The sequence below is a fragment of the Anopheles coluzzii genome, chromosome 3 (assembly GCF_943734685.1).
Source record: "Anopheles coluzzii chromosome 3, AcolN3, whole genome shotgun sequence".
Lineage (NCBI taxonomy): Eukaryota > Metazoa > Arthropoda > Insecta > Diptera > Culicidae > Anopheles > Anopheles coluzzii.
Genome location: NC_064671.1, coordinates 44,888,454 through 44,909,767, shown reverse-complemented (window position 1 = coordinate 44,909,767; position 21,314 = coordinate 44,888,454). Strand labels below are relative to the sequence as shown.

General features: G+C 40.9%; 1 protein-coding gene across 8 annotated transcripts in view; it reads right to left on the bottom strand.

The window, feature by feature from the left end:
• Positions 1-1,969: 1,969 nt before the first annotated feature.
• LOC120958814 (ankyrin-3) overlaps positions 1,970-21,314 on the bottom strand; it is a 52,925-nt gene continuing 33,580 nt past the window's right edge. For 2 of the 8 annotated variants that reach the window (XM_049609087.1, XM_049609088.1), the window contains exons 7-17: positions 20,277-21,304; positions 19,332-19,439; positions 15,122-15,371; positions 13,555-13,650; positions 12,538-12,762; positions 10,740-12,433; positions 10,410-10,679; positions 7,446-8,600; positions 5,940-6,284; positions 4,810-4,945; positions 1,970-4,737 (exon numbers count right to left, since the gene is read on the bottom strand). In XM_049609087.1, the coding sequence (XP_049465044.1) occupies positions 4,248-4,737; positions 4,810-4,945; positions 5,940-6,284; positions 7,446-8,600; positions 10,410-10,679; positions 10,740-12,433; positions 12,538-12,762; positions 13,555-13,650; positions 15,122-15,371; positions 19,332-19,439; positions 20,277-21,304 (5,797 nt within the window). In that variant the 3' untranslated portion in view covers positions 1,970-4,247. The remainder of the gene's footprint in view (positions 4,738-4,809; positions 4,946-5,939; positions 6,285-7,445; positions 8,601-10,409; positions 10,680-10,739; positions 12,434-12,537; positions 12,763-13,554; positions 13,651-15,121; positions 15,372-19,331; positions 19,440-20,276; positions 21,305-21,314) is intronic. The other 6 variants (XM_049609089.1, XM_049609091.1, XM_049609092.1 and 3 more) reach the window with 6 other exon arrangements.

The window sequence follows — 21,314 nt, the reverse complement described above, 5'->3', positions numbered from 1 at the left end:
TCTTTCTATATTCCGTTTAGGTAGAGAACTTGAGTCGTTTAGAAGCCGTTTAGTGGTCGTTTAGTGGATTTGTGGCACTTGGGGTGACTGTGCTCCATCAGATGCGATTTTATCGGAATGCCTGTCAAAATTTTATATGAGATTTGACAGATAACATCGGACGTGCGATTTCGTCGTACGACGGAATCAAAAAAATTTGATTTCGTCGGACGCCGCATCCGATTTTATCTGTCAAACTAAATGTGTGGTGTTTTGTAGGAACAATCTCAACTTAATTTTTCATATTCGTTATATTATTAAAATCATCCAAATAATCGCAATATTATACGAAAAAGCGTTTGACAGCACGTGCGATAAAATCGCATGCGATGGAGCACAGACACGGGCCTAAAGGAATATAGAAATACTTTGTTTAGCAGGCGGTAAACGACTGAAGCATTCTAAAAATATCAAAAAAGCTGGTGGCGCCATCTGTTGGTGGGTTGTACTCAACCAGTGGAGCGCTTTCCTCACTATGAGAACTTCCCACTGTTCTGTTATATGGTTTCGCATTGAAGTTTTGCTTCGCTAGAACTAGAACGGCGATACGATTGTTTAAATACTAAACTCCAATGTGAACCATTTGTGCAGGAGCAAAATTTGAAAAATCTTTGATAGTGTTGATACCCATATACAGTCATTATCCGATATACGCTATCGTACGGGACCAAGTGCAATAGCGTATCTCGGGTTTTCACGTATAGTGTATTCCAATGCAAAAAGAGTTTATAGTACCGGTTCAGGGGTCGAAAAATACCGAAAAAGAATTTTGAATTAAATATTTAAATTGAAAAACAGGTATCTTTTCCAAAATTTTGATGCAACATGGTTTTTTGAACATTAAAAATTAAAAAAGAGCGTAAAATATTTCAAAATATAAATATATTTCGAAAAAACATATGGAGCTGTCACATTATGAGGAATCGCGTACAGCGAACTCGCGTATATCGAGCATCGCGTATTGCGGATAATTGCTGTATCTGACCACACGACCATTCATATAGTTTTTTGCTCGGAAAGTTAGAAGGATATATAGGTCATGATTAGATGAAACTTGTCAAAACACATTGCAAGAAAAGGACAGCAATATAATGATGAGTTGTAATACGCCATCTATTGAGCAAAGCAACGAAGCTTTGGAGCTTTCGTTTTTTTTTCTATGGATATTCGAGTTTCCAGTCATTTACGTTTGATCTGTGGCGCTTGGGTTGTCAAATGATAAATAATTTCCCTATTGATCGAAAGTAAAAAACCATTTCAAACAGTTTTGAAACTGTTAAAGTCAGTCAGAATTACATCAAATAATTAATTTAAAGGCCTAAACCGAATACCGCATACCGGCACATGTATGAGCAAGTGAGACGGCGGAGTGCAGATGCTAATATGGCACACACACATGAAATGTAGGATCAATTAAGGGGGAGGAGGGAGGTGGTGGAATGTATTTATTTTTTGGTCATTTAATTTTGCCGTCCAACACAATCCATCTTAATACTCAAAAACCCGCACAACGACTTACAAAAACAATCGCCAGCGAGGGAAAATCGCACCGATTTGAAGCGTTGGCGAGCTCACGAAATCCGGTTTTTGGCCTGCGCCCAAGGTTTGTATATGATTCGCCTTTAAAAATTTAGTACAATAAACCGTTTAACCGTTCAGCACGCAGATTAATCAATTTTGAATTCGTGTATAAATTGGATTGATTAAATATGTTCAAAGAACGCTGAAATTATAAACAGGCGGACATTAAGGCAGAGTTTCAATATTGAAATTAGAATAGTTACGGTAACATTCATCGGAATATTAGTTGCGGCAGCTTCCTAAAAAAATATAGTTTTCTAGCTACCATTAGTTCAATTAGTAGAATGTGTATTGAAACGCAACCACCATCACAACCAATAATACTACGGCAAAGTAAAAGACTTTCAAGTCAGGTGATTGATTGAATATATTTCGTAATCATGAGTTCGTGTTTAGGTCACAAGGTTTTCCTTTTCAAATGATATTTTCTAATGCAGCTAGGATTTTGGGAGCATCCTTTAGCATCATAACGTACAGCAACCAATCGATTATATGTACGTTTTTGACGCGCGTTCACTCGGGTGCATTTATGTGTGTAATGCAAAACAGATACGGTTTGTCGGCTATTTAGCACACATGTAGTTTGATCGCACGATCAATCAAGTGCAGTGTTTTATTTCATTAAGCTTATTTCTCATTTGCCTTTGTTTGCGCATTTGTCTGCAATTGTTTGTAAATAAACTCTATACACAATTTAAAAAATATAGTATCGTACTTTCATTTCATTAATCCTTTGTTTTGATTCTCCCATTTTTTTTTCTCAATAAACTTGATCGTTTCATTTGTTCTTTATGTTTTGGATTTCATCGTTCTACTTGTTTTAAAAACTACACACGCTTTGTCAAATCTTTTTCTGCCGAACAGTTCACTTTTTTCTTCGCTGCTTTCATTGCAATTGGCCAACATACTTTCATACTTTTCACAAAGCGATGAGTTTGTGTAATATATATCGCAGCGAATTAATAAATAGCTTCATTCGATTAAAACTAACGCATCACTCACAATCAATCGGTTTCCGCAACTTGAGCTGCCATTTAAAGTTTATGCTGATGTTGATGATACAAATTGAATAACATTAGTACGTGAAGCAAAATAGTGTTTGATTTTCACAAAGCAATAAAATTATACATAAATCAATACAACAAAACAGTAATCTTACACAATAAATCTTTACAAATAAAAGCAAAACTATTTGATTGCCCCGGCGGTTGCCATCAATTTGAAATCACTGGTAAAAAAAATGGGATTAGAAGGGCGGTAGCGTAACAATTGATACGACTGAACAGAGCACGAATGATTATTCCCAAAACAAATAGGATAAACAAATACAAATAACTTCAAAATCGGCTGTCTGCACTCATTTGACCTGGCTTAGTTGGGTACGATAAGCAAAGCGAGAATATTATTGTTTTTTTTTTTGTACGATTTGCTACCATCAATCGATAAATAGTTTGATTTTGCTTTTTTATGAGAAGCTTTTCGATTTGCCTATGCATTGGGACCCTAAATTTCGGCATCAATTAATATTGTGCTACGATTTGTAATGCTGTCTAATGGTTCCAATTATGCGAATTTTTGCTTACTTTTATGCTCATCAATGCCCAAGCGTTGTTGTTTGCGTTTCATGCTTGCATCTATGGTCAGTGAAACTGTGACTCAGAAAACAGTTTGATGTGTCATTTTCTTACATCCATAGCCGTACAGCTACTGATTTCGTTTGCATTACGTGCTGTAACTGGTATTCCTTACATCTAAGATAAATATGTATATGAATATACGGCTCGAAGAATTTTGCTGTTTTGCTCTGCATCTACGTGTGCACGACTAACTAGAGTTTTGTATTTTCATGTTTTGTTGTTTTGCGACGATTTCATTAAATATAGTGAAACTTTATAGTTCGGGATCTCAATGATATTTTGCATGACAATTTTGTACGTTAAGCTTAATTCCATGGATTTTTAGTTCTGATTTTGTCCTCACACCTTCGCTGCCATCTAGCATCACGATGATGATCGGGCTCATATTATGTGCGAAGTGATTTTTTATAAAGAAAAAAAATACTGCACACACACACACTACATTAGCTAATGCCGTATGACGCAAAGATAAGTAGTACCGGGGACCAGTTTATATATGATTGCGATTTTACAACTCCTATTTCTTGTAGAAAGAGTTGAATGGTCCAGGGACAAACACATTTGCTGCATCTGCATCGATCGCTGCTAAGCGAGAGCATCAACATGCACACGCATCTTTGTTGTAAGCTTTTCGTTGTCATTGCGATCACACGCTAGTAATAAAAAAAAAACTTATACAGGCACTAGAAAAAAGCCCGTCCTTCAGGTGAACTCAAAAGAGCACCACTCCTGGCTGCTAGGGTGTGCGAGATACTTTATAGGCACAAGTAAATAAAAAAACCTTTACCTCTACCTTCGTAGATTACAACAGTTTGTAGCTTGTGCGCAAAGACCTCCTCGTGAGTGCAATATAGAAAGGTTCATTTCGCATTTCATCGTACCCTACGGATGTTGTGCCTTCAACCTGGGTGTCGAAACATGACTTGGCTGCACGACAATTCTTCGTGATGGTGCTTCATAATAACGTTTAAAACTATCAAATCGCACATTTTAGTTTTTCCGCTCGTGGTTCATAAAGTCGTCGACTATGTTGTTGAGTGCTTTGGCAGCACCGTCTAGCGTCCGGCCGTCCACCATTTCCGTTACGGTGACGGTGGTTTCCTTTACCATTTCGGGTATATTCTGCTGGGAGGTGTGCGTCGTGGTCGTTGTGATCTTTTGCAGCAATTCATCCTCGGGGAAATCTCCGTCCGGAGTCAGCGTGATCGTTTTAGTCGTCGTTGTGGTTCGTGTGGTCGAGGTGGACGTCGTTTCTACACCCGTGTCCGGATCCTCCTCCGCAGTAGTTGTAGTTATTGTGACCACCTGATTGCCTTCCTGTGCGTTTGACTGTGGCTGGTTCTGCTGCAGCTGCTGGGTTTCCTGCAACAGCTGCTGATCGCGCAGCTGTTTCAGTAGCTGTTCTTCCAAATCCTCCGGTATATCGTCGCCGGTCGTACTCAGCGTAGTCGTTGTAGTGATAATCGTAGTACGAACAGTTCTGTGGGGAACAATGAAACAATTGTCATAAGGCGCTTTTTCATAATCGTTGTGCTGTTCTTTTCAAACATACCCATCATCCGATTCGTCAACGATAGTATTTGTTTCGGTTCGAGTGGAACCATCGTTCAGCGGAGTTGCGGACTCCATTGGCGGTTCGGTTGGCTCCATTCCTGTCATCTGATCATTGTTCTGAACAAGATAGTTTTCTGAAATGTTGTAAGGGAAACAAATGTTAAGAAACACTACACCCATCACGTCGGCTTACACCAATCATGGAAATAGAAAGTTGCTTTAGTAGAAATAGTATCATTTTGCAGCACCAACGATCAGCATTGAACCAAGGGGCAAATGTATCGTATAGAAAAAAAGGATTTGTTTTGTAAAATACTTTTTTTGTGAGTTGTCATTTCAAACGCATGCATAGTTTCAGTTTTCAGTTTATATCATGCGTTACTTTTCCTGTAAGTGTGAATAATATTATACACATTGTTAGCTACTGTTCGTTACCTTAATTATCTACAGAAACATACAATGTCATTAAACGAATTTGAAATACTCAAACCACCAATCGTCTCGAATCAGTACAATTAGTCTACAGTATTTTTTGAGGTAATGTTACTTGCCAAAATCATTAAAACATCAAATACCATGCATGCATGTTTTCAGTTGCGCAAAGAAAAACATGTATAACGCTTAGCATTAGTGTTCATGTTTCGCTAAACAAGCTTGATGTTGATTAATAAACTGGTACTACTAGCAATTAACAATTTAGTTTCAGAACTGCATGTTATTAGTTTACACAGGAAAGAGTTTTAGTTAGGGAGAAAAAGAAAGGTGAAGAAACAGTTTGCATAAACGCTTTGGTAGTTTTTGGGAGTAACAAACAAGACGTAAACAAAGAAAATCGAAACGAAAGTTTGAACCGAAATAAACGAAATAAATTATAAAACAATATATAAACAGTAACTCATACATCGTAGTAAAATAATATAAACAAAAACAACAAAAAGCTATCGAACTGTTTAAGAGAGAGAGAGAGAGAGGTCAAAAGACAGTTGGATAGAAATAGAGGGATAAAAGTCGACATTGAAGAAGTGCTAAACATCGTAAAGTACACAAGGAGCTGCAGATAGTGACAGTAGAAAGCGTCGGACACAGTAGCAAAGAAGGACTATTATAGGTAGTAAGATCGCTACATACTAATTTCTGTACTGTCTTCTGCTAGGTCCGATCCTGCTTGAACAAGTACAGAGCCACCACCAGTGCCAGTGGCACGATTATCGACAGTGTTATCGACGCCAGAATCGTTCGGTTTGTCTCCTCCACCAAAATCGATCAACACATCATCATTGTCCTCCTCCGCTACCAGCGGAGGCTCTTCGTCTTCGATCAGATCGTTGGATACTTGGGTTACGATCACCGCCACACCCGAGGTGGTAACAGAGAAAGAAGGATGCGATTCCTCTGCTAAACAAGTCTCCGCTTTCTGTTCAACCGTACCGGTTTGACCACTATTGGCCACCGCGGCATTGCTGCTGACTTTACCTTGGGATGGGAAAATTGAGGATAAAACAATTTGGAAGATAGAGATTTTGAGCACGTTTTTTTCCGATGAAGCAGCAGCAGATAAGAAACAATGGAAAAGGGAATAAAAAAGAAAGGTACACCTCGACAGGGTCTGATGCATAATTTGGAGCAATCGATGATTTTCCTGACATGAAGGATACATCAAACCTTTAAACTATCAGTTTTAATCCTACTTCAAAGTTTGTGTTTTTGTGTTTTTCTAGACAGGGACTGGGATTTCCAGTATTAGAGTTTGCGTTGTTCACCTAATTCAACCATCACCAAAAAGCGATCTTAATGTTTGAAAACTATGTTGAGGGGTTAGCAGTTATTGAATTCCTGTGCCATTCAACACGATGTACAACAACCCTGAATTATTGATGAAGTGATTGTTAAATCATACATAGACTAACACGTTTCACGTAACAACCTAGCAGCGGGGGGGGAACAGACGTCAAGTGATACGTAAACAAAACAGGTAAATAAAATCTAATGCTACTACTACAGAAAGCTTTCAATTCAAGCAAATTTGGTTTGCAATGCCCATGAGACGCTTCGGATAAGCGTCCTGGCTAAAAAATGCATCCTTTACTAGCCCCTGCTTGGGAGGGTTAGCAAGCAATTTGTGGTAATAGTGTCTTGTCGAAGGTATGATAAAGTGAAGTGTATGTGTGATTAGCGATTATACTTTCTCAAGTTTACTCAAATAGGGCCGTTGTGATACAACGGGGAAATAATTTCGAAATCTCCCGTCCAACGTTAAGGAACTTGCCAAAACATGATCCATTCACGGGAAGCGCTAGCACATACATCTTTACAACACCATATAACGCGCTTGAGACAAGTTAACAAACGGAAACGGATGAGCGCTAATGAGTAGGTGTACAAATAAATAAAAGAGCCTTCGAAACTGAATGTGGGTGGTAGGAATGGAATGGAGGATGGAAACAATGAAGATAGGTTCGTTGGTGTGTAACGTTCTTGGATTGTTACAGGGTAGAAATGTGATACAAAAGAACAGGACGGCTAAGGATGGGCGGGAGGATGGGAAGTGACAGGTGTTGGTAGTAGTTAAAAGCGCTTAAATGAACAGCCAGGGACTAGAGAGAAGAGTGGGATTGAGCTGGGAGCGCCATTTACCTGTTTCATCGTCATCGCTCAGCTCGCCCGCCGTTTCGTGCAGGGCGACGTCTGACCCGCTCGATGATCCCGGTCCTGTGCGGATGGAGAAGTTGTTGCTGGTACTACTAGAGGGTGGCTGCACCGGTGGCGGTGTCGGCTGACAGACGGTTATCGCGGGACTGGTGGTACTGGTCTGGTTTGTCAGATCGCCTTTCAGCACGACCGTTTCGTCCTCGGTAATGGTCAGACCCGTAGGAACGGTTTTAGTTCGCATCGTGCGCCTTCCAAGCGATGTCGATCCGGACTGATGATGGTGCTGTCGCTGGTGGGCTTCTTCGTCGCTTTCCGAACTACTGCTACCACCGACAATAAAGCGCTTTTGAGCTTCTGGCCTGGAATCCGAAGACGGCGCAACTGTGTATCCTTCGAGATCTTTCTCCTCGGGCGGAGAAGGATCCTCCAGCACACTGGACGAGCGTCGATCGTCATCGCTCGTAAGTTCATAGTCATAGTGCTCCTCTGTAATGATCACTAAATTGCTGTTGTCGTCCTCATCCGTCACAACGCCACCAGCGGCTTGTTCTTTCTCCATCTTGGCAAAGTTTTCCGGCGACGTTTGCACGAAAATGAACTCGTCAATGTCACCCGAGTAGTCGGCCGGCACCTCCGAGATGTTGTTATCGGACGAGATGATAACGATCTGTTCGGACTTTTTCTGTTCAGTTTCGCCCGGTGTGGAGAGAGACTTCTCGTAAGCACGCGCGTTAACGCCCGTAGTCAGTCCTTCAGCAATCGGATCAATGTGATCCAAGCTGTACCGCCGATCGTTCGAAACGTCCTCCAAGTTTACTGACGAAATCTCTATTTGTGGCTGCCGCGGGCATTCCGATCCGGGCGCTTCCCATTCGATGTCTCCCACAGTCGGACGTTGTGCGACAGTTTTGTTAATTTTTATGTTCACTTTTGAGTGTTTCTTGATCGTCTTCACTTTGCCGCTCTTGTCCGTCTCGAGGTCCAGCTCGAATCCTTCGGAATCTTCCTCGCGATCACTGATAGCCGAATCGCTGCCAACCGCACCCACCGCCACCGGAGCGTCTTCCTCCTCGTCTTCGTCATGCGTGTCATGATCTTTGATGGCTTGCTGAATGATTTCTTGCACATCCTCGGCTACTGCTGATCAAGAGTGAAGGAGTTGGAAGGGATGATCGTTTGTTGAGCGTTGTGTTCAGATGGTTGTTCGTGTTTCATTTCATGATTTGTAAGCAAGTACAATTTGGTTGGGAGTTTTCCGAATTTCGAACAACTCGTTTTGAAAAGCAGTGGCGCAAAAGATTTATCAAAAATATGACACAACACGTAGAGCGGATTCATGATTAGCTGTCGGATGTTGTGAATTCTTAAATGAAGTTGTTAAGGGCATGAGACGGGAAATGACAAGGACATGTCGCAAAACGAAACATTCACAGAAAGAGGAATGACGGATTCGATTTTTTTTTCTTTGGGTAGGAAATAACTTGACGCATAGAAGAGAGCACGGACAGGAGATAGAACCAGGAGGTAAAAATGGTAATACCGATGCTACACACTGGTTTGTGCGGTTGTTTGCATATTTGACGGGTTGTGAAAGTGCACAAAAGATCGAGCAATCGAGCAGGGTGTTTGGGGCAGATGTTTTATGAAGTATCAGATGAAGTTGTTTTTTACAATACTCTCGTAAGTATGCATAATCAACAATGTATCTTATTTTCCAAGCCTAACTGATTTTCGCAACAAAACTTCCGAATATCAACGCATGTTGATCTAAGGTAAACAATTAGATTAACATCACGATTCGTGAAATGTAGAGTAAATTTCAAATCGCTCACAAACACATCGTATCACTGTTTTGTACAGATCGGAATGACACATCATGAAACATAAGAATGAATTCTGAAGACTTTCACAAAACAAAACATAAACCGAACAAAAGCAATACTACATACACGAAAATGGAAACATGACAAGTACACTAACAAGATATGAACAACACAAATATACATAAAATAAACCACAAACACAAACTTTTTATCACGATATTGTTTTTTCATCGAGGATGGTGGAAATAAAATTAATTTCCAGGAATATTCCTCCTTTGGCAACAGCGCTATAATAAACTAATTTAACCAACACGCGGGTTTTCGCATTTAGGAAATTGTCCCATATTTTACTATCTACGTAGCGCAATGTAACTACTTACAGTATAGGATTCTCAGACAGATGCAATATCATCATTATAATGAATTTCTTCGATAAAATTTACAGTGAGTAAAAGAAAACATCTTGATTTTCATTGATCAACGATTATTTGATCATACGTAATATTCTACCTAGAGCATGGGATAATGAAAATGTCACTAACAATTTCCCAAACTTTCATTTCTATACAAAAACTCTATAGTTTAGAGAAAGATTAACTAGTTAATAAATGTCAAAAATTAATTTATAATATGACAACTGGTTTGAAAAATGACAAGAAAATAAAAGTAATTATAATAAAAACAATAATAATAAAATCCACTATTATTAACCAAAGTGTTAAAACAGTAAGAAAACTGTTACTGCAGAAAAAGATAGAAGATTATGGTATCTTTTACAAAACAAACCGAACAAATTCTGTAAAACAAAAACAAAACACAAAACTGCAACACCAAAACAACAATAAATTCAAAAAATGAGAAAATCCAGGCAATCCAAATAAAAATAAACTAAGTTAAGAAAAACGAATGTTTAAAACCACAACACATATCATCGAAAAACGGTAAAAAAACTCCGCAAAATTCTTAATTATGAATATAGAAAGTAAAGCTAAGGAGCATGAGACCAGTTTCAAAGACGGGAAAGGATTCAACTTGAGGTGGAAGTTTAAAGTCGATGCAATATATTTAAACAATAGAAACAATTGAGGGAGAAGCACTCAACGGCAGAGGATATCGCGGTACTTACCATCGTTTCGTCCCTCATCCGCGCTTGCCTTGCTGCTGTTCTGGCTGACTTGGGTACTGAAATCGGCCGGACTGGGTGGGGGCGTGGAAAGGTCCTCCTTTTTGATCGCTGCTATTCCGAGAATTTCGCTCTCACGACGAATCTGCTGGAACGCTTCGGTAGTATCTGGGGACACCGAACCCGTCGGCGAATTGTTGTCCGTCGGTAATTGTTTGTCCTTTTCTACTGCTTCGTGTTCTTGCTTTTCTTCGGTCGGTTCATGTTCTGATTCTGTAAAGGAGTCGATCATATAATTGCAGATGCGTTGTGCATTCGCTATTATTCACTTACCGTGCATCGAGCTGCTAGCGACTGGCATTCCGTTAACTCTTGCCGGGTCAATTTCGTCAAGCCCATTCATCGAACCGATTTGCCGCTGTGCAACTCGTCGCTCGTATTCGTCCGTTACAGGCTCCAAATTCGTAATCGATTTGTTCACAATGTCAGGCCGGTTGATTTTAATGAGGGCCTGCTCAAGCACATTTCCAGTTGCATCCCTGCCGGCTTGACGTAACCATAGCCGCAGCATTACTATTGCTTGCTGTGGCTCGTCGTTCGGGTACTCCGCCCGTATCAATTCGACGTCGGACGGTGTAATTGCAAGCTCATCAGCTAGCAGAGGCCAATCCGATCCGAGCAGGTTGCAAATATCGGTGATTTTTATGTCTGCCTTGTGTATTTCGCTCCCACCGTCACCATTTTGGAAGGTGAAGTTGAGCGTTTTACCGCGATTGGCGGCTGCGACGACGGCTTGTTGTTCGCTGTTCAGCACCTCGGTGGAGCTCTGATCGAATTCGGAAGTTGTCTCCAGGTCGTCCCCACCAAGACCAAACTTCTCGGAGGGAAGGGTAAAGTTGAGAGTGCACAGCGGGGTCTGAATCGGCTCACCCTTGGCCACTTTCGGTTCGTTCATGAAAGAAATACGTCCAAGTAAATCGTCCAGGTTGTTCTTGATCTTGACCGTGAAGGTGAGCCGGTTTTCTTTGAACGCGTTGAACTGCAGGGAAAGCTGTTCTCCCGATTTCATCACTGGCACAATATTACCGGCAAACTCCAGATAGACAGTGCGCCCTTCGCATACTTCGATATCCCGAGACTTTGCAATCTCGGTAAAGTGCTCCTGGTGCTCCAGTGTTTTGTCTTCTTTGTCGTCTGTCATACAGAATACGCTTAGTTTTGCCTCGCTTTGATCGACACGTTTGGCAAACACGACAAACTTCACCATGAACGGTACGTGCGCCATTTGGGAGTACAGCTCAGTGGCCATCTTCGTTGCCTCGCCAATGTTGCGGCAGTCCATCAGCCAGAAACGGGCTGACACTGTCGTAGTGAACGAAACACAATCGTTGACGAACGTTAGGGGCGTAGAACCAGTGACGTCTTCCCAGACGGCTTTGTTCTGGCCTCCCGTGATCGAGCAGAGCAGACGCAGCGTAGGCGCATTGCCCGAGTACTGGTTGATCATGCCTGAGTTGTAAGCCTTCGGTGCCGGCATACTGAGCGTAATTGCCTTGTGGAACTTACGGCGTCGTGGTTCCACTGTGACAACCGGCGAGACGGCTACGCTACGGCCGAGCAAGTTGGCCGTCGTGTTCATGTCAATCGGCTGAGCCTGCAGTCCGACGCGAATTTTTTTGGTCAACGCGTTCTGCGGGAAAATCGCCTGTACTTGTGGGACGGCCGTTGCAGACACAGTGCCACCCTCCGGTCCGATAGCATGAACCTCCTGACGGATGCGCGAAACGATCGCAAAGTAGTGCGGAAAATCATTGGTGACGATGCGCGTAATCCTATTTGTATGCAAATCTTCAAGCAAGTTTAACGTATCACCCTTGAACGTCTCGTTCAACACTTCATGGATAGCTTCTTCACTATCGTATAGGGTATGTTCACGCCAAGTTTCTCCATTGTCAGATCGAAGAATAATGATTTCACGTTCCTTATCGCGCAGTGAAGCAAAATGTGGAACCTCAAGAATAACGGGCCTGTAACATGAAAGACAAGAAAGTACGAACGATCAGCCGATTTGCTTCATAAATCCGCGTTTTGGTATATTTATCCGGTATATCCGGTATGGCATACTACTCACCCAAGGAACTTGGCACCTACTGGAGCCAACTCGAGAATACGGCTTACCAGGGCCTCTCCTTCCATCAATGGAGGACCGTTGGTAATACGTTGAGGCTTCACGTAGCGACAGGTAATTCTTGTAGGTTGTGCGGCTGATCGAGGTGGTACGATCACACGCACACCACTGTGGCGACAGCCACGCATTGCGCCGCCACGTGCATCAACCAAAAACGATACCATAAATCTGCAAAATTAACAAGCCAAAGATTTATGAAAAATAAATAAGAAGAACGTATTAGTATATCATCATAACATCGTTGCGATACATGTCGCAAGAGCACTGGCAAATGTTACACTCTTTTCTAAATTTCTACTACAAATTTGGACATGATAAGTACTACCAAATGTGATTGGAAGGGATGTTTTACAAAGTGCCAACTATGAATTTATTTTAACCGCCACCAAAAACAGAGTTGAACTCGATTTTACTGATTTTAAGACAAATTTAGTCGTCTTTAGTTCAATGGAAAAAAATGTTAATAAAGGTTGATAACTAGAACCGGGAATATGTTGAATATAGGATTTATTATTTTTCATATATTCACCAAATGCCCCTTGCACTAGATCACGTGAATATTAGTTATACACAATAACTTAAAAAAATAACGCTTGATTGTAAAAACAATTACCACGTAATTGAAGAGTTCTTACAATTCATATCATTTAGATACATTAACTATTTCTCTTTGATCATCGATAGAACATTTGTCATTAAAATTGGCGGTTAAGGAAGCAATAATTACAAACAAAAAAGGAAACAAGCATATTTTCTAATATACATGCATTTTATATTCGAATATATAGATTATTTATCCAACATAACAAAGAAAAACGTTAAAGAAAGTAAAAAAAAAAGAAGGTCTCACACATAACAAACGCAAACCGGGCGGATTATTATTCTGTGTTAGTTGCAGTCGATCATTAACAACCAAACAAGAAAAAAAGTAAAATAAAAAGCAAAACAAATTTTGTATACCTTTCCCTACACATCGGGACAAACTTTATCTGATCACCACAATAAATGTTGGCCAATCGATCGATTGTCAACGACAGTGCATCGTTGCTATGTGACCTACGGATCAAATTTTGGATGTGTGGTTTTATGGCCCATCGTTGTGGATAGTTGTGGATAGGGACAGAGTTTCGGGAACCGGGATGATTGTATTTAACACCATTTGTAAAGAAGATGTTTCATATGATTTTATTTCCATGGGGCAGTATTGCAACCAAATGGTTAAACACGAAAGCGAAGGAAACATAACATTGCCAAAATAGAATGATAATTTGATGGGAAAGATGTTGTAAATAATATAGGGTAATGAAGAGAAAAGGTATTTTTGTTCAAGGCAAAACCGTTATAAAATAACACAAACATATGAAACGGGATGCACGATCATAAATGGGTTTAGGAAAAAAAGAGAAAAAGAGAAATATGGATTTAAAATTAAAAACATGTTTTCACTATCCCAAATAACATACTTTCTAATATGATTTTTTTTAAATAAGATAATTATGCTAAAGTTACGAGCACGTTTTTTGGTGCTTTTTACTATGTATTAAGATATGAGATGGTGAGTGTGCTAATTATTCATGTGCTACGATACTAAACAACATGGCCTGTAGTGTAAACACAGCAAGAACCACCCATGTTTTGTACCATTTGACCTATCTAACAGGTTTGGCAATAGGTTAGTCTCAATTAAATTGAATTATTATATTTTTCTATATTTATAAGCTATGAAAAGTTTAATTTGCACTCCAAACCAAACCGCCTGTTAGATGTTAGAGGCAAAAAACCTATAATGATACAGCACAACATGACAAAATCTTCCTAAGTTGCTAAACCCGTTTATTTTGTTGTGTTTAAAGTAATATTAAATAAAAACTATCACTGCCAAATTCCTGTTCTTTTTTAGATCTTTAGTTGCATTAAAATGATTTGATGGAGCCGCATGGTACTTCATAAGAAAAGAACTAAATAAAAAACCAGTATTTGTCAACTACATCGATAGTGCTATGTATACCTTGAAAGTTTATGATTTTGAGTTAAAACCTCTGTATATAAAATGGTATGGAAATGATAATCCTGTTCATGTATGATTCGTTACACGTATAATGGTAAAATCGTTTGGAATTTTGTTTAAAAATATCGAATGTACCACAAAGCACCCTGGAATGCGCACATAGCAAAATAAAATAAAATTCCATATACAATAATAATGAACCAATGAAAGCCAACCCATCTCCCCGAGCAAGCTCAGCAGTTAACAGCTTTGGCAACTCAAGCAATGGACTAATCGATGATCGTTTCAAATTTAGTATTTTTTACGAGTTTTGTTTGGTTTGAAGTTTGATCCGCCTTTTAAGTTGGGATCATAAAAATGAAGCCAAGCTGTATAATCCCTTGACCAAAATAGTTTCAACCAGCAGCTATGAGCTTCACCGAATGTGTTCATTAATTGTGCTCCAGAGAATAAGTGTTTGTAGGATTTGGGACCGTTTCGGTTGTTCGTTAATATCATCGCTCCCACCCCCTTACTTACCCAACGTGGATCGGTTTGCGAGTGATGTTGACATTATCAGTCACGGTAATGTCAAGTGGATTGGGCGTATGCGACCGATCCATGGCCGATACGGTGTAGTTCTCTGCGCGGGAAATGATCTTCTCCAGGTATTTGTCATCTTTCAACGGATCAATACTCATGTTGGTGAGGTTCGTATCGTCAAACTGCTTGTTTTCATCGCTCGTCATGTAGTTGTACTGCTGTTGGTCGGACATGATCGGATCTTCACCTGGCGTATGAGGACAACGGGTAGAGAACATTAAAATACGATAACAAATCAGATACTGTGGCTAGATATATGTAGTTAAACTATTGAAACGATGATGGCTGATTTTGGATGAACAATCGTTCTAGTATAATGAACGCACTCGACATGATGATCGATGATCTCAAGATGCACTGAAACACGTAAGCACTGGAAGTTGATATGTTCGTAGAGTTCGCTTTCGGGCGTCCTTGGCGTTGTCAAAAACACTTATCTTATTTACGACTTAAACAATTAGCTTTACTGGTAACGTAAAACGCGAATTTCCATTGTTATTGAAACAACGTGCAATTAGACTAATTTGGCATTGTGTATAAGTGCAATAATGGATTTATAAGGGTTTGGGACGATACCGAAACTATGCACTTTATTATCTAGAAGGTATAAAACTGACGACTAAAAATGTTAGCTAAGATATTTGTTTTAATGAAAGATTGTTGATGTTTTAACGGTCTGATCGTGTGCTAGCCCATTAATCGCAAAACATGCGTCACTCTGTAAGCAAATTCTAACGCTGCACCACCTTCTATACCCAAGGGCAGAGTCTCACTAGCGTTTTCTGCAAGGAACGATATGGTACTGTACTGTGATCGTGTCTGAACGCGTGATCGCCGTGAAAACTCCTACACAAACAATCGTTCAGATGTACGCACTCGTGCTACCATATGCTACAAATACACACATGTTATGAGAGACGCGGCTAATGTACTCAATATAGAGCACACCGAGCAGCAGGCCGACAAAGATGATACACAACTGGGAGAGCGGGACTATAAATGTGCTCTATTTTGTCGTTAACCTGTTGTTTAGTACAGTTGTACTAAATAAACGAACCACAAACCGTTAAGATATTTACTTATAATATTACATATCCATTCCATCGTATTATCTTTTACACTAAATGAAAACATTTATACAACACGAATCTGATTTGTTTGTGCAAGCTGAGAGTGTTATATATAAGTTAGTCTTTATATACCAACTTGCCGCATTCTTCGTGAACCGTATGTACGGAAATTGTACGTATCCGTGTAACGATCTACTTCCCATCTCACGTCATCAGCATTTCGTACCAGATTTTGTCGAGTTCAAAGAGAAAGTTTATTTTTATCTCCCAAAACATCAACGATGGAAGACATATACGTGGCACGGAAAGCGAAGTGGATGCTGAGTCGCGTATCGATGCATTTCTCAACTACCACTTCCAAAAGTGTCGTAAAGAAGGTGCCAACACTTTGGGACCAAAGTGAGTCAAAATAAAAACCTCCCTAAAACCGCTCTCGCTTGGATAAAATCCTATTCGCTCTAGGCATGGGAAGGGACTACTCGAGAGACCACTGGTTTCCTCATATTTCCGCTCATTATTCAATCGAGAGATTCACAGGGGCACGGGCAACTTTTCCCACTAATCATTCGTTTGTCGGGTTCTTTTACTGCGAAGCTCAGACGATCGAATAGCGAACATCTTTTCCGGTACAGCGCGTTGTGGGGAATGGATGATGGTGGTTCCTAAGGTTCCATCCATACCAGTCGTGCAATAACGGTTCTCTCTCTTTTAAACGGACAATTTCATGTCGGAACTCTCTGTTGCTCAGTGGTACATAGTCTGTTTATTTATAGCGACCGAAATCGAACAGTAAACGCGACCATACTGGCGCTGCTTAAGATTCCAACCCACCGGGCAACCGCCAGCACAGAGTTCATGGAAAACGAATGAACGAACGAAACTGCCGACTGCATTCCACAAAATTATGAACTCGAATGCATTCACATAACCTAAGCACCACCATGCCAGTTCAAGCAGCATGCATTTCCTCATTTACGCAATGCATGTTCGTGTCGAAGTGACAAAAATGATTAGTTAAAACTGTGCCGCGTTAGAATATGTGCCGTCTTAGTCAGACTATGATAAATGACGCATGTCCCAGATCTCTCATTACGGGTAAATAGATGGCTGAGAATCTGTTCGGCAAACGAAAAACGTTTAAATATTACGGAGCTCTGCTTTTACCTGGCAGTAAGGAGGCACCTGCCCTAAAGGGGGACATTCGGTATCAGTTCAGTTGATCAATGAACTATGATATGTTTTTGATTTTTTTATACTTGATACATGGAGTTAATCTATCTTGCCGAAAAAATAAAATCACTCAAAAATTTATATAATTTAAAATAATTTTCTTGATTCTAGAGACGTGATATCACAAATTGACCACAAACATGTTGATAAAACGGTAATTTGTCGTATCGGTTCTGGGAATTTAAGACAAAGAAGGTGAAAAATAGTTTCTCTTCATGTAAAAAAATGCAGTATAATACCCTGAGAAAAACGCATTACATACATATATATCACAAGTATCGTTTTGTTTTCACAGAACCGGCGACCCATATTGCTAGTAAGTAAAATTGTTCGTCATTCTACAGTACACGTGACTCAGATCGCCCCCTTTTGTTGACAATTTATTTTATAGGACGATATTTTTATTTCCATACTTTTGTACTTCAACAACAAACACATCTTAGAACCACTTGATCCGTTAGCGAACTATCTATCTAGAGTGTTTCTGATATGAAAAACCTACACACTCATCTACAAGCGTCCACAACATGCCGTATACTATCCCGCACCGTCTGACTGTGTTCATACACGCCCAAACTGTTTGGTCAAATGCTTCAAATTGAAACTTGAAACAACACACACTGCGAACTGCCCTATGTAGGCCGTGGCCACTGCGGATCCGGAGAAAAATGAATTGATTGGACATCCGCGCTCGCCGCTTAGCTCCCTTCCCCAGGGACCATTATTCGTACTCGACACGATGCGGACAGCTCACAATGTCACAATAGTCGTGCACGATTCGTTCGCCACCTTTGCGAAAAATAATCAAACCGGCAAATGGACGATAATTAGTGGCATGTGCTATTTTATTGCTTGGACCAGTGCCGGTCCGCTGACCGCAACCACGTGAATAAACACAAACATGCTTAGCTGCGGGGTCGAATCATTCTCCACCAAGAATGTAATACACGTAATCTGATTTCGGTGGGACACAGTTTGTATATAGTATCTGACCTGAGAGTTTGCGATGGAAGCTAATTCCGCCGAAAACATCCGCTACGTTTCGATTCTAGGTCGCTAACTTGGGGCGTGTTTAGCTAGGATTGAATTCTCAAGGGGATACTAAACGTTTTTTTTACGCTAACCGGACACGCGCGAGGCAACTACTACCGATGAACACGATTGACTACAACAACGTGCTTCTCGTGCGTTTGGCTCAACTTGGTTAGGACCGAGCGTGGAAAGCACTGCGGCACTCACACTGTACCATGCTGCACTTTTTAAGCGATGTTCGCGTATTTGTAGAGAAGCATGCTGACTCCAAACGCTCTTTTTCGGTTTGCTCGCTAGTTGGCAGTATACTAAAACTGCTCCAATAGGTCTTGCACACAGTGCATGGTTGTGTGTGTGTGTATGTGTGTGTATGTGTGGATAACATATTGCGAGGGTGGGTACGTTGAAGGGTGAGCGAGTGAATGATTTAGAACACGCGGCGATTTATGATGAATGAAGCGTGGGAGGGTCAGAGGAGAAAGTATGTGTCAAGAGCTGTTGGATCGTTTGTAAAAACAATGCGTTATGTGTGATTGAATGAATGGGTACGAAACGAGGTAAGCAGACCCTTTTGCAACTAGGGAACAACCCATCGGCCCTTTTTCGACGTCGATGGAAAACCAAAATACAATATCCAAAACAAAGAACCTAAATTATGCGCGAAGACGCGAGGTGCTGTTGTAACTTAGTTTATGTATGTATGATTATGCATGTAATTTGGCGCGAGAGAGAGAGAAAAAGAGATAGTTTTGTTTTGTACGTGTTGCGTGTATGTGTATGTGTGACTCAGGCTGATTAGTTCACGACAAACTTACGCGTGTAACGCATTTGCGATTGATAGTACTTGATAGCACCACTACCGCCATACAACTGCTGCGCTTGCATTAGGGCTTTCATAGCGGTCGGTGGGGGTGGTGTGCCTCCTTCAGGCCCTCCGGGGACGTACGGCCAACCGCCGTGGGAATATTTAGTGAGAGGAATAGCAGGGATACGCGGATTTATGTGGCAAAATTTGTTTGTTTACCACAAGTTATTTAATTTAGCATACCGGCCCATATCAAAATAGCCAGAACGCAGAGGAAAAGTTAGTTGACATAGCCAATCACGGGGTATTTAATTGTTGTTGAATTCCAATGGACAGTACAACGTCACATCGTTGTAAGAGAACGACATTGTAGTGGTCAAACATTAGGTGGAAAACATAAAGGACATGGAAATATACAATACAACGGATCATAGAAGGTTAGGGAAAGTAAAAGAGATAGAAAGAGAGAAGTAGTTAGAGATATGAAATAAGGATAGATAGTTTGATTAAAGGTCAAATAAAGCAATTGCACTTAAAGCAGCAAGATTTTTTTAGTAAGCATTTCAGAGAAAAGGTCGTGATCACTGCAGAGTGTCAAAGAGTGTCCTTTGTGATTGCGGATTCATAGCAACTTATGTTTTGCAAATTACAACAACAAAAGATATATCTTGTGAATTACAGATCCTTCAACTGCTAGATTTTTCAGCAATTCCCCCCATGAGCCCAACCAAAGACCTCCCACGACAAGTTTACGTTCGTATACTGATATGGTTCGTATACTATACTGGGGAGCATATTTACAAATTACAAAAAAGCATTTTACGTATGACGCTAACAACAGAACATAGTATGATGGGGAGATTCATCTCAATTGAACCCATACATTTCTAAGCATAATTTACAAGCTTCGCCGAAATTAAATATAGTCCAGTTTTAAACCATTGTATCAACTTACCCTCATCTTCCGAGTCCGACAGGAACGTCTCATGAATAGTTTCCGGTCCAACGATCTTAAACTTTTCATCCACTGTCTGTGTGACACTGGTCTCTGTGACTACCTTTAACGTTTCCACCACTGTGATGTAGCCCAGTTTGTCCGCAATCGAAAGCGCTGTCTGGCCGCCATTAGTAACTGCTTCCGGATTAGCTTTGTTCTTTAGAAGAATGTTAATAATGAGTGTGTGCCCTTGCTGAGCAGCCTGATGCAACGGTGTATGGCCAATATTGGTCTTCATTTCGATGTTAGCATCGTTTTCGATCAGGTACTTCACCATTCCCGCCTGGCCAAAATGAGCCGCTACGTGCAGCGGTGTAAAGCCAGTCTTTGTAACCGGATCGATGCGAGCCTTGTGTTCCAGCAGCGTTTCGGCAATGCCTACATGGTCTTCCTGCGCGCACAAGTGCAATGGTGTTAGCCCATTTTTAGCGGCATGATTTGGATCTGCCCCATTGTCCAGCAGAACACGGGCCATATCACCATGACCTTCTTGGGCAGATAGGTGAAGCGGTGTGAAACCAGTTTTACTCTCCGCATTTGCGTCTGCCTTGTAGTCCAGCAGCGTGGTTGCGATGTTCAGCTGATTCTTCTTTGACGCAATGTGCAATGGGGTATGGCCGTTCTTAGCTGGCGAGTACGGTGAAGCACCTTTCTCGAGCAGCAAAAGCGCTACCTTTTGATGATCGTAGTGACTAGCAACGTGCAACGGGGTAACACCGTTCTTGCCCTGTACGTCCACTTGGGCACCGCGCTCTAGTAGCAGTTCGGCGCACTTAAGATTACCGTACTTTGCCGCCAAATGCAACGGTGTAAAGCCTTTTTTCGTAACCGCTTCTACGTTGGCTTCACTGTCCAGTAACAATGCTGCCACTTCATCCTGGCCCTCCTTTGCTGCGATGTGTAGCGGTGTGTAGTTGTCCTTCGTAACAGCATCAATCTTTGCGCCGTGTTGCAAAAGCAGCATCACAATTTCCATGTTACCAATTCTGTTGCCAA